Raw genomic sequence first — 19,013 nt, 5'->3', positions numbered from 1 at the left:
CCGATAACAAGGGTTGTATCAGTATCAGATTGATATTGCTCACTTGTCTGTTTATTAGATATGAGTTATTATTATTATTATAATAATGTTATTATTATTATTAATTTGTCTTGTCTGTTTATTTTCACAAAATATGTTTTTGTTGTGTTGTTCATATTGTTAAATTGTTGATATTGTATTTAGATATTGCTTAAGGGGGGGCTTCAAGGGTAAAAAATCAGCGTTTGAATGAAAGCCAGGAGAAGTTTTTGCACTATTGCATATTATTTTGTTAAAATAATGATTTGTAATGAAAGGGAATAACTATTATTTATTGATACTGTATCGTGTATCACCGATCTATTCATGAGCAAAATATAAATGTTAAATATTATGAAGCCATTCAATGATATTCATCAGTACCAGTGTTGGTGTTTGCAATACTGGCCCTGCATTTATTTGGTATCAGCTCGATAACTATACATTTGCAGTATCACCCACTACTACCTGCCAGTAACAGCTAGACAAATTAGGTACTATGGGGGTGGGCAGAGTGGTCCAAATATCGATAGGCTCGATACCAAAGGTAGTATCAGTATAGGATTAAAAATGAGAGTGATCATTTTCAGTTGTCTTCTTTGTATATATTTTACAAATATATCTGTGTGTTTTTGTTGTGTTGTTCATATTGTGACGTTTCTAACTGCGTTATTGTTTTCCATTAACAGGGAATGTCATTAATTATGACTACAATACCATTACTGACAGTGAAATGTACTGTACTGATATCTATACCACCTGGGTGTCGCTTCAGTTGCCAATGAGTAGTACTACTGCACAGGAAGCTAAATAGCTAATCAACAAGAGTTGTGGTTAAAAGCAAACATCACAAAATCCTTCAATACGTTTGAAAAATGTCAAGTAAGAAGTATCATTATCAGTGTTGGCAATCCTGGCCCTGTAATTACTTGCTATGGGATTGATACCAACATGCCCCCCCCCCCCCCCCCCCCCAACAATGAATGTGCTCGTGCTTATTTATGATACCAAACACCCCCAGTGAATGTAGTATCCTAAGAAATTTATTGTGACTGTGGTACCTCGTCAACTTAACTCGTTCATCGTGAAAATCAAACACCCGCACCTGCACCCAATTAAAAACACATCTGTCATATGTACCTCATCTGTCTATGGTGTCCATTTATCTCTTAACTCCGCACATAAATACACAACATGCAATATTTAAACTTCACTCAGACCATAAGTGATCAAGCATCAACCACACTGAAGCAGCTCCAGCTGGCTGGAATCGTCTCACTCGTTGTCTGCTGGGTCTGCGGGCTCTGATGGCGCCCCCCTGTGGAATATAGAGCTTATTACAACCCTCTCGATTCTGATTCATTTGCTTACAAATGTGGTACTTTATTGTGGTACTTTATTCATGACATGTTTGTTTTTATAAGCAAGCAGAACACAAAAACAGTTTATTTTCCCTGACTGTCCATCTGTTGAACACTTACAGTCAGGCCATTACTTACCAATACACACACTCTATAGCTGACCTGTGTGTATTTTTATGTGAATTACACTTCACAAGTAAGCAGATTTCACAAGCAAACAGACAGTGGAATGTTTGCCACACTTCAATGTTTCAGATCATCAAAAAAAAACTTTGAATATTCGTTAATGAGAACATAAAATGCTGTATTTAAATGGCACTTTTTATTATTAAGGGAGAAAAAAATCCAAACCTACATGGCCCACCCCCCCTTGTTAAAACATAATTTAACTGAGATTAATTGAGATCTATGAGTTTGGAAATGGTTATAAAGTCATTTCAAAAGCTTTGGGACTCCAGCAAACCACAGTGAGAGCCATTACCAACAAATGGTGAAAATATGGAACAGTGGTGAACCTTCCCAGGAGTGGCCGCCCACAACAACATCCAAACTGCAGGCCTCACTTGCCTCAGTTAAGGTCGGTGTTCATGACTCCACCATAAGAAAGACACTGGGCAAAAACGGCCTGCATGGCAGAGTTCCCAGAAAAAAAACAGCTGAATAAAAACAACATTAAGGCTCATCTCCATTTTGCCCGTTAACATCTTGATGATACCCAAGACCTTTGGGGGGGGAAAAAACGGGGAAAAATGTGACGAAAACGGTACGTTTTTGGAAGGTTTGTGTCCCATCATATCTAGTGTAAAAGTAACACCACAGTACAGAAAAAGAACATCATACCAACAATAAAATATGGTGGTGGTAATGTAATAGTTTGGGGCTTTGGGGTTTTGCTGCTTGATAAATGGAACCATAAATTCTATGTCTGGCCATCTGTTGGTGACCTCAAGCTGCCCTTGAGGCATGACCTTAAAAAGGCGCTTCATGCTGGAAAACCCTCCAATGTGGCTGAATGACAACAATTCTGCAAAGATGAGTGGGACAAAATTCCTCCACAGCGCTGGAAGAGACTCATTGCAAGTTATCACAAACGCTTGATTGCAGTTGTTGCTGCTCAGGGTGGCCCAACCAGTTATTAGGTTTAAGGGGGATCACTTTTGGTTTGGATTTTTTTCCCTTAATAATACAAAGTTTCATTTAAAAACTGTTTTTGTGTTCATTCATTTTCTACCACTTATCCTTACAAAGGTCAGGGGTGCTGGAGCCTATCCCAGCTTTCTTCTTGGGGAGAGAGGCAGGGTCCACCTGCACATATAGACAAACAACCATTCACACTCACATCCATACCTATGGACAATTTGGAGTGGCCAATTAACCTAGCATGTTTTTGGAATGTGGGAAGAAACCAAGTCCCTGGAGAAAACCCACACATGCACAAGGAGAACATGCAAACTCCACACAGAGATGGCAGAGTGTGGAATTGAACTCGGGTCTCCTAACTGTTGAGGCTTGAGCGCTAACCACTCGACCGCCGTGCAGTCGGTTTGTGTTAAATTGTTTTGTAATATTAATATTTCAATCTGAAACATCTAAGTTTGACAAACAATATGAAATCAGGAAGGGGGTAAACACTCTTTTGTATGTCCAATAACAATACTGATACTGCAACATTGTACAGTGGATCCCACACATCTCGTAAATTCAGCATATATGTGGATTTCTGGTCAAAAGAAATGTACTATTAGTCAGTAATTATGTACCGTATACATGTACAGTAAACCTCGGATATATCGGATTCAATTGTTCCCACTGGTTTTGTCCGATATAAGCAAAATCCGTTATATGCGTATACCGGAAAATGTCCGTTTTACGCATATATCGGATTTTATCCGTTATAAAAAGGCACTTCCTTGACTATGTTTCCAATGTACCTGGACTGGGCAATGAAAAGAGACGTAAGGTAATGAGAATTGAACTTTATTGGACTCTGAGCATAACAAATTGTTAATTAAGCTAGGCCCTGTTACGCCCGTCAGGCCTACGTTATTTCCAATAGTGAGGTTAAGATCTCATTCACTGCTGTGCTAGTATTATTGACGTCACTCACTTTTATATTTGTCCTAAATCTGGAGCCAGGAGAAAGACAATAGCCAGTGACATCAACAAGATTAGCATAACGATGCGGCCATCCGATATATGCCAGGGAAATTTCATGGAAATGCATTGGAACGGGACTGGAGATTTTGTCCGAAATAGGCGAAATCCGTTATGAAAAATCCGATATATGCAATGAATTTTTATTGGAAATGCATTACAGAAAAATCGGTTCTTTTTTATCTGTCCATTGTGAGCGAATTTCCCATATATCCGAGGTTTACTGTACTACTGTGAGAAAGTATACGTTTGTATATGTTTATGCCATATAAATTGCTACACCATGACTCCAATTCCATCATTCATTCATGGTTAGCACTCTACAGTTTTTAGCCATTTGCTAGAAGTCCTTCTAGACTTCTTACCGTGATGCATTTACAAACGTGTGTACTCTACTTTTCTTGTCATGAAGAGTAATTCCTCCACACCACTGATCTGACGTTCTATCTTGGACGAACGTGAACATTCACTTACCCTGAATAAGGTGGAGGCGGGGCATCGTGCATCCCACTGCGGCTCAGAGCCTCGTTGTAACTGGGCAGACCTGGGGTGGGAAGGGTTGCCAGGGGCACCATCTCTGGGGCTGGGCGCCCATCTTGTGCCATTCTCACAGAAGACAATAATAATAACAGAAAATTAGAGGTAGAAATTTGTCACAGAATTAAAAAAAAAAAAATCATATTACATTATTTAATAGTCAGTGCTTGGGGTGTCAGTTCATGAGACGAGACGATAGACGAGATTGGGTCTGCGAGAACGAGATGAGACTTTAACCTTGCTTTTAAGAAAAGTGCAATGAAAAAAAAGATATATTGCAATCCACTAATGGAATTGCTGCTGTGTTACACTCTTCTGACAGGCAAATGGGCCCCCTCCATTCATGCCATTGTTCTATGGAAGAAACACGCCAAGGTGCTGAAACCAATTCACAGAGTGAACTCTCTTCCTGCCTCGAGGCAAGAGATGAGGAAAACAGACACGCATGCACGTTGGCAATATATAGAGGCCGGCAAAATGATCAAGTTCGTTTTCATTTTCATTTATTGTGTGATGAATTCATTCATTGATTATTGTTCCAGCATAAGTGCTTGTTAGTTTTTAAAATATCAAATTAAAAAAATATTTAATTTTAATTTTAATTTTAATTTTAATTTTAATTTTAATTTTAATTTTAATTTTAATTTTAATTTTAATTTTAATTTTAATTTTAATTTTAATTTTAATTTTAATTTTAATTTTAATTTTAATTTTAATTTTAATTTTAATTTTAATTTAAAAAAATATATTATTAATAATCAGTGCTGTCGAAATTTGTCATTGAATAAAAACATATGTTACAATAGTTAACAGTCAGTACTGTAAAAATCTCTCACAGGATAGAAACAGAAAATATATTATATTATTTAATTGTCAGCCCTGTGTCATAGTCTTAGTCCAAAACTACCTTCAAAAATGTAAACTCAGAATTGTAATGCATCCAGGCTAACTGCATGTACCATCAATAATATGTGGACGGTCTCGCCAAAGCTTTTTACTTGCCCTGCCCAACGTCACCAAAACAATGTAAGCCATTGCGTCTTTTCTCAAGAGTGTCCTTTTCTGTCTTATTTGTGTTTATGCCGATTCTCCCTGTCCTTTCTTTGTAGTGTGAGTCAGGCGCAACCGCTGTCTGCCGTTGCCACGGAAACAGCAAAGTACATAAGACTTGCTGTAATGCAATCTTGAAGCGGGCCTGGGTCAATTCCGCCCAGCAACAAGTTGTGGAGCCATGTCGTTGCACCGCCTAACGGGCTATAAATTCATATGTGGCGTCAACTTACTGTACTGGTCTCCTGCCACTCTTGTTCTTGGCTTTGTAGAAGTAGACGCCCAGCACAGTAGCAATGACAGCACACACTAGGAGGGCGAGGATGCCTGCCACCAGGCCCGACACGTCCACTCCGGGTGCATATCCTTCAAACACATGATGGGACCATCAGGATTCATGATCAGAAACTCTTCAAGTTCAAGTCTTCAGCACGCACTTATGAAATAAATGTATGTGACTGGTAGGAAATATAAACTATATTAAGAATACGGTGTGCATATACAAATGTGAATTATAATACAGGGTGACCCTAAAGTTTAGACATACTGTATAATATAATGTACACATACAGTATATGAAGATTTTTTTTATAAATAAATCACAAAATCATAAATATAATATCTGAAATCTTATTTTTAAAAATTATTACAAATAAAAAATACATTTTAAAAGGTATATATAATATTACCCTGGCTTTCAACATATGCGTCCCAAAATAGGTCCTAAACATGGAAAGAAAAGTGAGTCACTCGTTGCATTTTGCAGTTACCACAGAAACATGAAACAATGTGTACAATATTTCAATCATCACATGTGGCAAGTTCTCCAAGTGAAAAATATTTAGGAAGAGTTCAAAATTGTACTGCAGAGAGGAGTACCGTATTACCGTTTGAATGTTATCCTCAAAAACTTCCCTGGCTTCTTCGTAAGTGCAAATCTCCTCGGCACATTCCCTTTCCAGATTGTCAGGCACCAACAACTCAAAGTCCCAGCTGTTATAAAGCAGGGAGCGGGACAGGAAGGCATTGGCTGACTGCTCATCCAATAAGTGTGAACCCCCTGAAAGACACAGAAAGTAGGGTCGGGTCGATCAATCCAAATATCCATAGTATGGTAGTACCAGTATCGGATTGATAATACCTCATAACTCATTTTTAAATGGCCTATTCAAAAAATACAATTAAGGCATTAAGCCCACATCATAATATTACAAGGTTTTATTCATTCATTCATTCAGTCATTCATTTTCTACCGCTCATCCTCACGAGGGCTGCAGGCATGCTGGAGCCTATCCCAGCTGTCTTGGGGCGAGAGGCGGGGTACACCCTGGACTGGTTGCCAGCCAATCACAGGGCACATATAGACAAACAACCATTCACACTCACATTCATACCTATGGACAATTTGGAGTCGCCAATTAACCTAGCATGTTTTTGGAACATTTCCTTTCTAGTGATGTAATTGTAACTTGGTTTGTTTTTTGTTAAGGTGTTTTGCACCACTGGGCCACTATACTTTAATAGCCCTTGGTATCATTTCCATATCCATTCCATTCCAATTGGCTGATGTTTTTGATTTACATTTCTGTACAATATCAATTACTGTTATTTGTGGCAAAATGACTATTTTGTTATTTTAAATGTACAGGTTTATGACAATCAAATGAAAAGAAAGTCAGATTATTTCTTCATTGATGATGTCAAATTATTATTTGCTTGAATTCCTGTCTGGAAAAAAATCGAAAAAAAAATTGTCAACATACTACATACGTATATAGGAAAGTAATACTAGCAATAACTAGTAATAACTAACATCAGTGAACTGTAGATGTTAATGGAGATAATAGTCCAGTTCACCTTTAAAAAATAGTTTTTATGTGTACTTTTCATAAAAACTCAAGGCAGTGTGTGTGTGTGTGTGTGTGTGAGTGTGTGAGTGTGTGTAGTGAATAAATGAGGAGAGGTGTGGTTTACCTGAAGTGTGTCTGTCGCTAACAGAACAGTGCATTATCTGCAGAAAGCTCAGCACAGGAATCCACATGACTGAGGCAGCCATTGCGGCAAAAACGACATGGAACCTGATGAGGATACGACAGCATGAAAGTTAAGTCTAACATGTGACATTCGCACCATCTCACCCCCCTTACCTGGCTGCAGGTTTCTTCAAAAGCTGTGCCCGGGAAGAAGTATTCCTTTAGTCTTTAGAAATACATGATGTTTTAGGTTGAAACCTCAAGACACAGAGTGGCACACAAAGTGTTGTTTTACCGGAGAAGCGTCATAGCAAACCTGTTGGACAACATACCAGACAGGAGGGAGGCACCTCCTCAAACCTGCCTGTGTGTCTCAATACACACACAACAAACACTCATAGAAAACAGGTGGATTTTTGTATTTATTTTATGCTTATAAATTGTCATGACTTCATCACGAGTGTGTAGAAAGGTGTATTCTTGTGTTCAATGATGCCAATGCATCAGATAATGAGGTTTGCATATTTGAAAGGGAGCCCTGAAAGACGTTTTAGATGGTTCTACACGCTCCTTTCAACAGAATTCAACCGACGATCCGGAATTCCTTATATGGGCCGCAGATTGCCGCACTCAGTAAACATGGACCTACATATCCGGAAGTCCTTGGGAGCGCTTGGGATTGTGACCAATCACAGCGTAGTGAGAGGAGGGCCGGAGATGGAGTAAATTAAACAGATGATTTGGGTTGGAAGGAGGAAGTCCATGCAAACAGTGCAGGAAGAGGTTCAAAATGTGGAAGTTCTACGTACAAAGCTTTCTGTGCGATTCGGGTGGTGTGTTATCGTGTGTCGCTGCTCTATAGGAGTCCACAAATAAATACAAAGTGTCGAAAATGAACATAATAGTTCACATTCAACACACAGGTACTCAACGAAGACTCCAGTATCACTGACTCACTCACCAATTACCCAATACAGCAGACATAATGTGACAAAATAGGATTTTTAATAAAACTTCATACTGTGTGTGTTGCAATAAATGTGTTCCAGTATTTTCTTACCCACCATGTTGACCCACCCTACTCTGCCTCGGATTGGTTTTGACCTGGAGACAGTAGGTGTTTGAAGTGACCGATCAAAAAGAGAGAGTTTCGGGGGTGTTCAATGTTCGCCCTCACAGTCATGAAACTCACCAAGTGCCGGTGATGGAACTACAGGGTGGCCATGGCCACCCTTAGTCACTTTCCGGCCACTAAATTTTAACCAATTTTGACGTGTGGGCCAGCACATTGGTTCAGCCTAACCGCCATTTCCACTTGGATGCATTTCACTGCAGCACACAACTTTCCGTTGGAGAGCAGTGGAGGGCCTTTTGTGGAGGAACTGTCAACTAAATCGCATCTTGTATGAACTGCAAGCAGTAGGTAAGTTTTCCATGATTACTTTGGGCGGTTCCGGTCAACTTTTCTCATTATGTTGACTTTGACTTCAATTCTGAAGCGTGATTTATCGTTTCCACACGTAGATCTGTTAATGTTGGAAGCTCTCTGTAGCAGCATGAGTGGGCATGTAAAGCAAGGAATCTACAGTTAACAGGAGTGCTAATCAGCATCCACTTCCGTAGTATGCCCTGTGGGGGCTTACTTTAACATTATTATATTTTATTTAATTATTAATTAAATGTCTTGCATTTGCTGTGCTATTAAATAAAGTACATTACTTTCGCAGATACATTAGGTGAATTTGCTCAATATTGGATCAATATCATCAATACCAGAATTTACAGAATTTTACTCAGTATGGGAACAAACTGATTCAGTGATATCGCACGTCACTAATAGGTACTCACCACTCATGAACGATAATGGAAGATGACTGATGAACAGATGGAATGGGAGTCATGGTGTAGAATTAGTTTCACTGGTGTCTCACAGCAACTATGGTGCGTTTAAGGACTGCCTAATAAAGTGCAAAATTGTAACATTTAATGAAACCATGTAAAAATTGTTGCCCCTTTTTTTAACAGATGCACATGTATGCTGTACATTTTACCTGCTTTCCCACATATGTTCCAATTATTACTGACATACAGTGAATGAAATGCTGCAAACATTTGCAACCTTATATAAAACAAAATACAAAAAACAAAGTCCTTGAAGTCAATGTAAAACAGTTTAATTGCAGTTTATAATATAAAAATGTAAATTCATGTTGCCCAAAGCATTATAGATGAATAAAATAGGTTTATTAGAGAAATAAAAAAAATCCCAATATATTTTCCCCAACTCTTCTCTGGCTGTCCATATGAATAATCATTTTTGTGAATAAAATTTTAACTAATTTGTATTTGATTGTATACTAAAAATATGGTATAAAGTTACTATAATTTAGTCTGTAGTAGCAGAATTGAGTATGAGTCCAAATATTGTAGAAACATTGTTGGTTCCTGTCTAACATGAAATCTATGGCAGCATTCATAAAATATTACAGACAAGATATTGAACATAATGTACGTTATCCTTACTAGCTTCTTCAGGGAACATTTCTGTATGGGAATACTGCATCTTAAACATCAACTCAACCCAAAGCAGTGGTGTCCATAGTGCGGCCCGTGGGGCATTTTTGGCATGCAGCTCATTTTTATAGTCTCTCTGCACGTTGTAAAAATAAATACTGTAAATTCATGATTAACTCATTCAATCCCAAAGACACATTTACATATCGTTTTACAGTCGAGTATTAACATGCTCAACAGCAAGAAGGAAGTGATAGAGAGTGGAGGAGTGTTGCGTGTAGAAGCTTATGCATTGTAGCAAAATTTTAACACATGCACAAACACGTACGTACACAGTTTAGTTCAAATATAAATACTTGAAATAATTCTTTGTGTTAAATTTGCAAATAAATTGGATGTAAAACAACCCTTTTTTTGTTGTTCATGTTGTGGTGCGGTTGTTTGCTTGAAATGTAGCCGTTTTTCTCCCTTTTTTCCCCTGACGAACTAATATTTGCCTGAAACCTACCTATGTTCTACTGCTGACTACTAAAGAACGTAAAAAGGTAGAAAAATACTTTTTTCTGATGAAAGATGAGAGTTTGATCTTTCTTTTGGTAGGTTCCATTATTATACAGCCATAACAGAATATACTTGCCTTGTACCAGTCAAAATCATCTAAAATGGCCAGTAGTGAAGGGATTGAATTTTGAAATATGCCTGGGATTGAATGAGTTAATGATTATTAGATGTTACACTAATTTGCTTAACAGTAATAAATACAAAGCAAAGACAGCTTTGCAGGGCTTTAGCATCATCAAAATAGACCCTCCATGGAGGGTGGACACCCCTGACTGAAGGTATGATCATGAATAATCATGTAAACCAATTTAGAAATAACAATGGCATTGAATGATGTAAAAACTGCATGAATTTAAAAAATCCACTTGTACAAGAACAGAAAATGTAGATAATTTTACCCTGTTGAAATGAATGAACCCCATACTGTATTTACAATATAAAAAATAAATTATTTGTGTTTTTGCTGTCAAGCAGATGTGGAGTTAAGTGAAAATATGAATATAGCACATAGAAAAAATAGAAATATGGCTACAACGCAAAGTAGTGACACTAGACAGTCATTCTGTATATGTGTGGAATATGCATACCTCATCTACATTCAGACGGTAAGCCAAACCGTATCGTTCTGCTCAAGTCCTTTTCATTCGTCAGTTATAATTATTTCTCACTGTCTATAAAATGTATTTTGTTCATATCGTTGTGTCTGGAACATTTTTTATCAGTTTGGGATTAATACTAGTGTGATGAGATCTGTATTTTTAAGTTCTTGGCTACATTTATGTTCACAAGGATGTGCATTTTTTGGTGTTCATATGTTACATTATTGAGATTGATATATATATAGTCATACTGTTTACAAACTTTGAACACAAGAGAGCAGTATTTTGCTCAAACAATTGTATGTAATAAAAGGGAATACTTATAATATTTTGTTGATAATGTTACATAGTCTTATAGGCTTGTTGATAAAAACTGATTTTTTTTGCTTGCCTAAAATCTTTCTCCTGTGTTTTATTCTGATTAAAATCATGATTATAACAAAATAAAGTTAAAAAATATATATTAACAAAATAATGAAATGATGTTGAAAAATGTGAAGTGAAAAGTATGGCCATCGGCAAACATCCCGACCAAACATCCACTGCTGCTGTGAGGTGAGGTGTGCTGTGTTGTGGTAATGCTGGTGTTGCCTCCTACAGGCCAGCTTAGAGCATGACAGCATTTGCTGTGTCCAGACTGGGCATGTCACGCTCAACCTTACTACCATGCTATTTACTTTTCTCCAAACTGATTCTCTGCTTTGGCAGTTTGTCAGCGTACCTATGTAAGTATGTACTATGTACTGCACTATGTACATGTTACATACATTTGATGATGTCTATGCTGACATCCGTACCTGCAAGTGCTCACACCCAATAACGCGTGATGATGTCGCGATCGATAACTTGAACTATTTCTGCTGCTGTTCAAAGCTTCACACTAAATTAAACTATGTTGATTTGCTTTTGGGAAAAGTGCAAATGAAAGCATTTGTGGAGAAAATGATGCACCTTAGTTCTATCTCTCCTGCACAACAATTATTTTTTTCTGACCACCTGCAGAGGCTTTGGTGTCCATGGTAAAGGCACTTAGAGGAGGACGCAAGGGCAGTTACTGCGCTGCTTTTTCCCAGCATGATGTGCCGGAGGCGGAGGACTCTCCATTTCCTGAAACTTTCTGTAGAAGTAAAACAAAATACATTCATCATTCAACGTTCAACTGCAGTAAGAGCATGCTGTGCCCTTTGAAACAATCTGTTTCATTTCATTTGTTGAAATCAATTCATTTTAGTTAGAAAATACATACATACAGTAAACATTTAGATACAGTGGAACCCGTAACAGTTGACAACACTCGGACTGGGAGACGGAAACATGAGTACCAGGAGTAGTTGACATAATCTAAACCCATCCACTCATTCATTCATTCATTTTCTACAGCTTATCCTCACGAGGGTCGCAGGTATGCTGGAGCCCATCCTAGCTGTCTTCAGACAAGAGACGGGGTACACCCTGGACTGGTCGCCAGCCAATCACAGGGCACATATAGACAAGCAACCATTTACACTCACATTCATACCTATGGACAATTTGGAGTCGCCAATTAACCTCGCATCAAAACTGAAATTAGCCAAAAATAGTCATATAAATATAGTGAATTCCTCTATCTATCTATCTATCTAAACACATAAAAATTGTATTTTGTCGGTTGCAGTGGTAGAATCCAAGTTAACACTCTTTCCCTTTTATTTTGAAGCTAGTTTGCACTGAACAAGAAGTCCGTGTTTAATGTTGTGTAACTCGCCAGCAGTAGGCTGCTGATGTCGTTTCACGCTGCTTCCTGATGTTGATGAAGTTAACAATGCTAACACACAATATAAATGGACATATTTTTCATATGGTCTAAATATCTCAAATTTTACAATAAAAAAGAGGTTGACCATGCAATGTCCGAGTCAGCTTTAGGGAAAATGTTTGTTTTTTTTAAATTTTGCTCATCATCCACAATCCTCATGTGAGCAAGAACACACATCTATCCCTTTTCCATGCCTTCTAGAGCAGGGTGGGGCGGAATCAGGCCATTGAAAACTTCCAGATGCAATGGTGAAGAAATCCCATAGTTTTTGCATGTTTTAGTTTTTTGTTGTGAGCGGGGACCCGTCTTACTTGTTCAACGGTCTATGAACACACCATTTTCCATGCGCTAATGTTGTCACACTCTGCACAGATATATTACTAGCCTGTAGCATTCTGCTTTCTTTGATCTGATATTTGGTCCCAAAGGCTAATAGTATGTGGGAATGCATGAAGTTACGCTTTGATGATGTTATTGAGTGCTAATGTGCACTCTCTCAAGGTAATTCATGCTAGCACACTGACTGTTACCACTAAGGGACGTCATAATTTTCTCTCTGAAAAACTAACTCCAGACTTGTACTGGTGGATGGTAGTTCTGTATTCATTTATGCTTTTAATTTGATGTTGTTACCGTCTTAGAAAGGAGGTGTGCAGCATCTATAAAGTCTTTAGTGCTTTATTAACACCTTTACTCGGTTGTAGTTTCAACAGTGTATTCACTTCCAGTTTTTCGGGGTAATGTAGTACAACTCACCATTTACCAACACACACTTCCTGAGAGCCGCCGCGGACAAATACTGTGGCACAAATGAGGATCCAGGAGCCATGCCAATAGAAATGGAGTACACACACAGTATTGTCAATGGAAAGGTTTTGTGTATCTGGGAAGGAGAACACCAGGAGGCTCCAGAATTGTTAGCGCTAACAAACCCCAGTGATAATAACTTTTTTGACCTACTGTATATAGATTCTGATAAATGGAGCACATAGTGCTTGTTATCATAGATATATACAGTTTATCTATGCCAGAAAAGTAGTCGCTCCAAACTGAACAATGTTAGCTTGTTTAATATGTAATTCACGGCATGTAAAAGGAGCGTTGCTGGAATTTGGAATATTTATTTTATGCATTATTAGCTGCCCTGTGGTAGCAATTGCTGGAATTCACAGACAAGGAAAAGACGTGTGTTGTTGTTGTCTCACATAAGGATTGATGGGCAAAATTCCAACAATGTGCAGATTTTCTTTAAGTTGGAACATTGCACAACAGTGAATCGGGACAACTTAAGCGGGTTGCACTGTATTTAGTCAAGTATTTATATAATAATAGTAATAATAATAATTAGTAATAACAATAAATACCTGATAATTCGCACCAGCTCCAGAAAGGTTTCATCCACATTGTAGCGGTTCTTAGCTGAGGCCTCCATATAGTGGATCTTATTCTCTCTGGCAAATGCCTGAGCATCCTCCCTGGAAATCTAAGCAAAAACAAGAATTACTCAAATGATCCTTAAGTATGTGGTGTAGATCACAAACCTACCTAACCCTAACCCTAACAAACACAAAAAAAGAGGTTAAACCGCCATAATGCATGACATCAGTGGGATGTCAGCATACGTAACCATCAATGGTTGTGGTATGGGGTATCATATCGTTCATATCACAATTTAAATTAGCAAAACAGTCACAGAAAATAACATACTTAACTCCGGCCTTCTCCAAAAAATAATAAGTAAAAGTTTGCTTCCATTGTTACATCTTCATGGAGATCAAGAGAGAGGTTGTGTCAACAACTCAAGTACTGAATCACGTCTATTATTTCCAAATAAGTTACCGTATGACAGGACCGAACTAAAAAGTCTGTTTGCTAACCACACCTTCACCCAGATTTGCAATAACACATTTTAGGGGGTTTCTTCATGTGCCTCAGCCCCTCCCCTCAAAGGGTTGTGAAAAACTATTTCACTTCTTTCATAATTCTGGTGACTAACAACAATGCAAACAAACTCATGGGAAGTGATCAAATATAAATACTACATGTGGGAGATTTAACAGGCACTAAAAAGATCCACCACAGTGTTAGTTACCACTCTTTGCTGCTCCAGGTCTGCCTTGTTTCCAACCAGAAGCATGGGGAAGTCATCTCGATCTTTCACTCTAAGGATCTGAGTGTGAAACTTCTGGACCTCATGGTAGCTGTTAAGACAAAAATACACTATTTAGTGCAATTATTACACAGTGCACAGATTTGATGATTCAAGATATAGTGTAAAAATATCACCACCAATTACACCAGAATCCCATTAATGCACTCTCTTCCAGTACACATATTTGTTGTTCGTGTCTGCATATATTCTCCTTAAGTAAGATGCATTTGCTTTTAACCTTACTGTATTCTCTCCCATAAAAAAGTTGTATATATTATGGTATAAGTCACTATCAGCTTGTGGTCTGTTTGCATCATGTCCAGGCCACGTTTATATGACCAACCAAGCATGCTGAGCACACTGAGACGGGACCACTGTTAAAATTCTTAGGGCCCATGACCGACAGAAGCTCTAGTAAGCAGTCAATCGGCATCCCTCATATTGGGAGACACACATTCACATACACGTTGTTGACATCATTTTTCTCCATTTCTGAATGTATTTGTGCAAAGTCTACAGCATGAATAATATTGTACAGTTTAAAAAGTTCAGAATTGCCCTGCAGCAATTCCAGTAACAAGCCGAAGTTGGCCATTAAAAAAGCCAAGTACTTTCGTATTTACTCGGAGTGTCACAGGACACTCAGTTCACAAGACGAGACAACACACAAGATTGGGTCTATGAGGATGAGACCAGATTTTTAACATTTTTAAGAAAAGTACAGTGAAGAAATATAATGTATGACTGGACAAACAGACTTTGCAGGTGCATTTTAAAATGTTTATTGTCCCTCAAAGTCATTCATTCAACCATTCACACTCACATTCATACCTATGGACAATTTGGAGTCACCAATTAACCTAGCATGTTTTTGGAATGTGGGAGTACCCAGAGAAAACACACTCCACACAGAGATGCCTGAGGGAGGAATCGAACCCAGGTCTCCTAGCTGTGTGGCCTGCACACTAACCACATCATCCACCATGCAGCCTCTAATGTTGTGATAATATATAATAATAATTGTATATATAATATTGGGGTGTCAAGATACACTGAGCTTACGCAGGTATTTAAATGTTTTATAAAACTTTTCATGCATGACCTAACCATGATGCTTTAAACTGTTACACAAATTGAAAAAAAACTACAAATTATTAGTTCAAAATAATGACAGGAGTTGTAGCTGCTATTATTAATCATCTATGTTGCAGTGTAGTTATGTAAAGAGTAAAGACACATGTAAAATAAATAAACACTAAAACAAACTACAATGCCCATGATGCTTTACATGCGAAGCAGGAAATAGGTCTGAACTAGACTCTACTGTTTACATGTTTTGATAGAAGTCATATGCAGCAATGACATTTTCATCTGACAAATCTTAAGTAACTTTGATCAAGTGGAGAATTACAAAAGCATCTGCTTGGACATTACTCCGCTCTTGTTCAGGAAGCTGGAAAGGCTCGACATGGTGACATGACATGACATGACATGCAGCTAGCTTCAGTGAAACCTATGATAATGTGTTGAAATGGTCATCACGTTGACGGATCATTGCAGTTCTACAAGTCAGTCCATCTCGAAAACTGATCAAAGCAGTCAGGTCATACATTCATACAGTTTCTTATCTACACAAAAAACAGAACACACAATATTTCTTGAAGTGGAAGAAACACTTGCCTCCCTCGGTCGTTGAGTGCAAACACTAGCAAGAAGCCCTCTCCTGAGCGCATGTACTGCTCTCTCATCGCGCCAAATTCCTCCTGACCTGCCGTATCTAAGACTGACAAAAACACAAAATAGCAAAATGTAATACAAAAACAACACACAACACACAGTAGTTTTATTCATTTGCTGGCATGAAACTGATTTTCCATCACATGAAGAGAAAAACGACCATTCCCCTGATCCTCGTGCTTGTGTATGATGGTTTGAACTTTAGCTGCTTTAGCTGCAGCCAGCATGACCATTTATTCCACACTCCCTCAACAAAGCTCCATTAAACGTGACATACAAGCAAGAAACTGGATTTAGGGAAGCGGAGCTGATGAATCACTGCATGTGTATCAGAAGTTGATCCCACCCTTTACACCAGGATCGCTGGAAAATTTTATCCAGGTATTACAACTTCCTTGTAGTCATCTCCCAGTGCCTTAGCTTCCAGCACAAGTGCAGTAACTCACCCCCTAGTACAAGTCCTAACAAGGGAAAATCCGATCATACTGCAACACACCCTCTGCTTCTAAACAAAGCTTTTCGCACATCTTGCTGGCACTGTGACAAACAGTGATGTGAGAATCTTACTGTCCAGGCGGGTGTCTTTTCCATCCACATTGCAGATCTTAGTGTAGGAGTCTTCAATGGTGGGGTCGTAGTCGGACACAAAGTACGACTGAAAAGAGACAATCATATATAAGCATTGTTTAATCATATTGAGCTACTGATGCAGATACACCAAGTATACGCAAAATAACAGCCATCCACCTACAAAGAGTTTCTTTTCACCCTAAGTAGGTAATAATTCAAAAGTACATGCCAATACAGGTAAAATGTACAGCATGCATGTATACCATTGTTAGAAAGCTCACAATTTTACACATTGATGTCTTACTGCCATCCATCTTATATGCTATTTATCCTCTCTACGGTCATGGGCTGGAGGCTGGAGCCTATCCCAGCTGACTTTGGGCAATAGGCAGGGTACACCCTGCACTGGTCGCCAGCCAATCAAAGTGCACATATAGACAATTATTCACCCTCACATTCATACCTATGGACAATTTGGCGTCGCCTATTAACCTAACATGCATGTACATGAAGAAAACCCACGTACGCAAACTCCACAGAGTTGCCCAACGGAAATTCGAAGCCAGATGTTAGCCAGTGTGGCGAACATGCTAACCACTGTCAATCTGTTCATTGATCATCGTCGATCATTCATTCAATACCTATAGATTTTATTCTTTAAAATGCATTTTAGAAGTGTGTGAGGTATATTGAGGAAAGGGGCAAGGAGCTGGAGGGGGGTCTAGAGCGAACAAATACAAGTCACTTTTACTGCAAATGTTGATCTAAAATCAGAGGAGCTCGTCAACATCAAGCTTTCGGGGATGCCGGAACTTAACACCCACAGTGTCTGCTGTAAAAGTTAAAATGTTGATGCTAATAACGCACAGCTCACATGCAAAATATGTGTTTTTAAATATATACATATACAACATCTTCGTAGTCCAGGGTGTACCCCGCCTCTCACCCGGAGACAGCTGGGATAGGCTCCAGCACCCCCGCAACCCTCGTGAGGATAACAGGTAGAAAATGAATGAAATGAATTACTCTAAAGATAGAAGCATGTATGCTTCAGGTGATGATGTCCTACCTGAATGAACTGGATGGTCAGGGCACTCTTTCCCACTCCTCCACCTCCCACCACCACCAGCTTGAATCTTTCCTCTTCTCCGCTCATCGCAGTTTTTTTAACTGGGTCCTTTTCCGGATGTTAAAAAAATCAGTCAATTAATAAGCAGCTAAGCTAAATGCTAGTAGTAGCTAGTAGGTGATATCGAGGCAGACTGAAGTATCAGAAGAACTTTATGCTCGGCAGGATAAAAGTCATTTTTAGGGGTTAAACGCAAACGCACCACCGCCGAAAAGAGAAGGAATTGACAAGGATGTCCGCTAAAGAGACAAAAAGTTTGCCTTAAGTTAAGATCTTTGACGCCAAACCCTGTCGACTTCTTTGCTGCTTTGGTCTGCTTTTCGGCCTCACGTCGGCTCGTGAGGGCGGAACTGCTTCCTCTTTTCCTCCTCCAGAAAAAGTCCACTAACAACCCAGTCCGTCAATGTCCACACGAATTGTGTTACTTTGTCGTTGTTGTGTTGCTTCTTCTTCGCTAACGGACACACACAGAGGACACCGTCTCCGTTCGTGTATTCAAATTTGCGCCGAAAAAAATTTCCACTTTAATGTGTCACGTTCCTTATTTGGTCATTGGAAGTATCTGTGACGTCACGTCTATTCTGTGCCGCGCGCAGGAGGTGACTGCAGCGCGTGCTCGCCACTCGGACTTCAGACCAGAGCTGGGCGATACTGCAAATGTGGGTGTCGATCTGATACCGACACAATGCAGAGCCAGAATACCATCACGGATACCGATATGATTTTTTGGGGGGACTGAGTTCAGATCTGGAGCTGTTGGAAGCACGAAATAATCAAATACCATCCATACATTTTCCATGCCGCTTGTCTTATGAAAGCAAATACATATATAAAATTACATTAACACATTAACACGAGTTTGA

General features: G+C 38.8%; 2 protein-coding genes across 2 annotated transcripts; both read right to left on the bottom strand.

Annotated features, from left to right (window-relative positions):
• Positions 1–407: 407 nt before the first annotated feature.
• prrg2 (proline rich Gla (G-carboxyglutamic acid) 2) lies at positions 408–7,408 on the bottom strand. Its single transcript, XM_058048288.1, has 7 exons — positions 7,268–7,408; positions 7,095–7,198; positions 6,008–6,180; positions 5,810–5,843; positions 5,354–5,486; positions 4,008–4,139; positions 408–1,336 (listed from the first exon to the last, which is right to left on the bottom strand). Exons 2-7 carry the CDS (start codon positions 7,174–7,176, stop codon positions 1,294–1,296), a joined length of 597 nt encoding a protein of 198 aa, XP_057904271.1. The 5' UTR covers positions 7,177–7,198; positions 7,268–7,408; the 3' UTR covers positions 408–1,293.
• Positions 7,409–9,250: 1,842 nt separating this feature from the next.
• rras (RAS related) lies at positions 9,251–18,727 on the bottom strand. The gene is made up of 6 exons (XM_058048289.1): positions 18,091–18,727; positions 17,019–17,106; positions 16,395–16,497; positions 14,655–14,763; positions 13,927–14,045; positions 9,251–11,884 (listed from the first exon to the last, which is right to left on the bottom strand). The coding sequence occupies exons 1-6, from the start codon at positions 18,175–18,177 to the stop codon at positions 11,797–11,799; spliced, it is 594 nt and encodes a 197-aa protein (XP_057904272.1). The 5' UTR covers positions 18,178–18,727; the 3' UTR covers positions 9,251–11,796.
• Between the last annotated feature and the right edge of the window lie 286 nt (positions 18,728–19,013).

The sequence above is a fragment of the Doryrhamphus excisus genome, chromosome 15 (assembly GCF_030265055.1).
Source record: "Doryrhamphus excisus isolate RoL2022-K1 chromosome 15, RoL_Dexc_1.0, whole genome shotgun sequence".
Classification (NCBI taxonomy): domain Eukaryota; kingdom Metazoa; phylum Chordata; class Actinopteri; order Syngnathiformes; family Syngnathidae; genus Doryrhamphus; species Doryrhamphus excisus.
The sequence above is the reverse complement of the archived record's forward strand: the minus strand, read 5'-3'. Positions and strand labels throughout refer to the sequence as shown.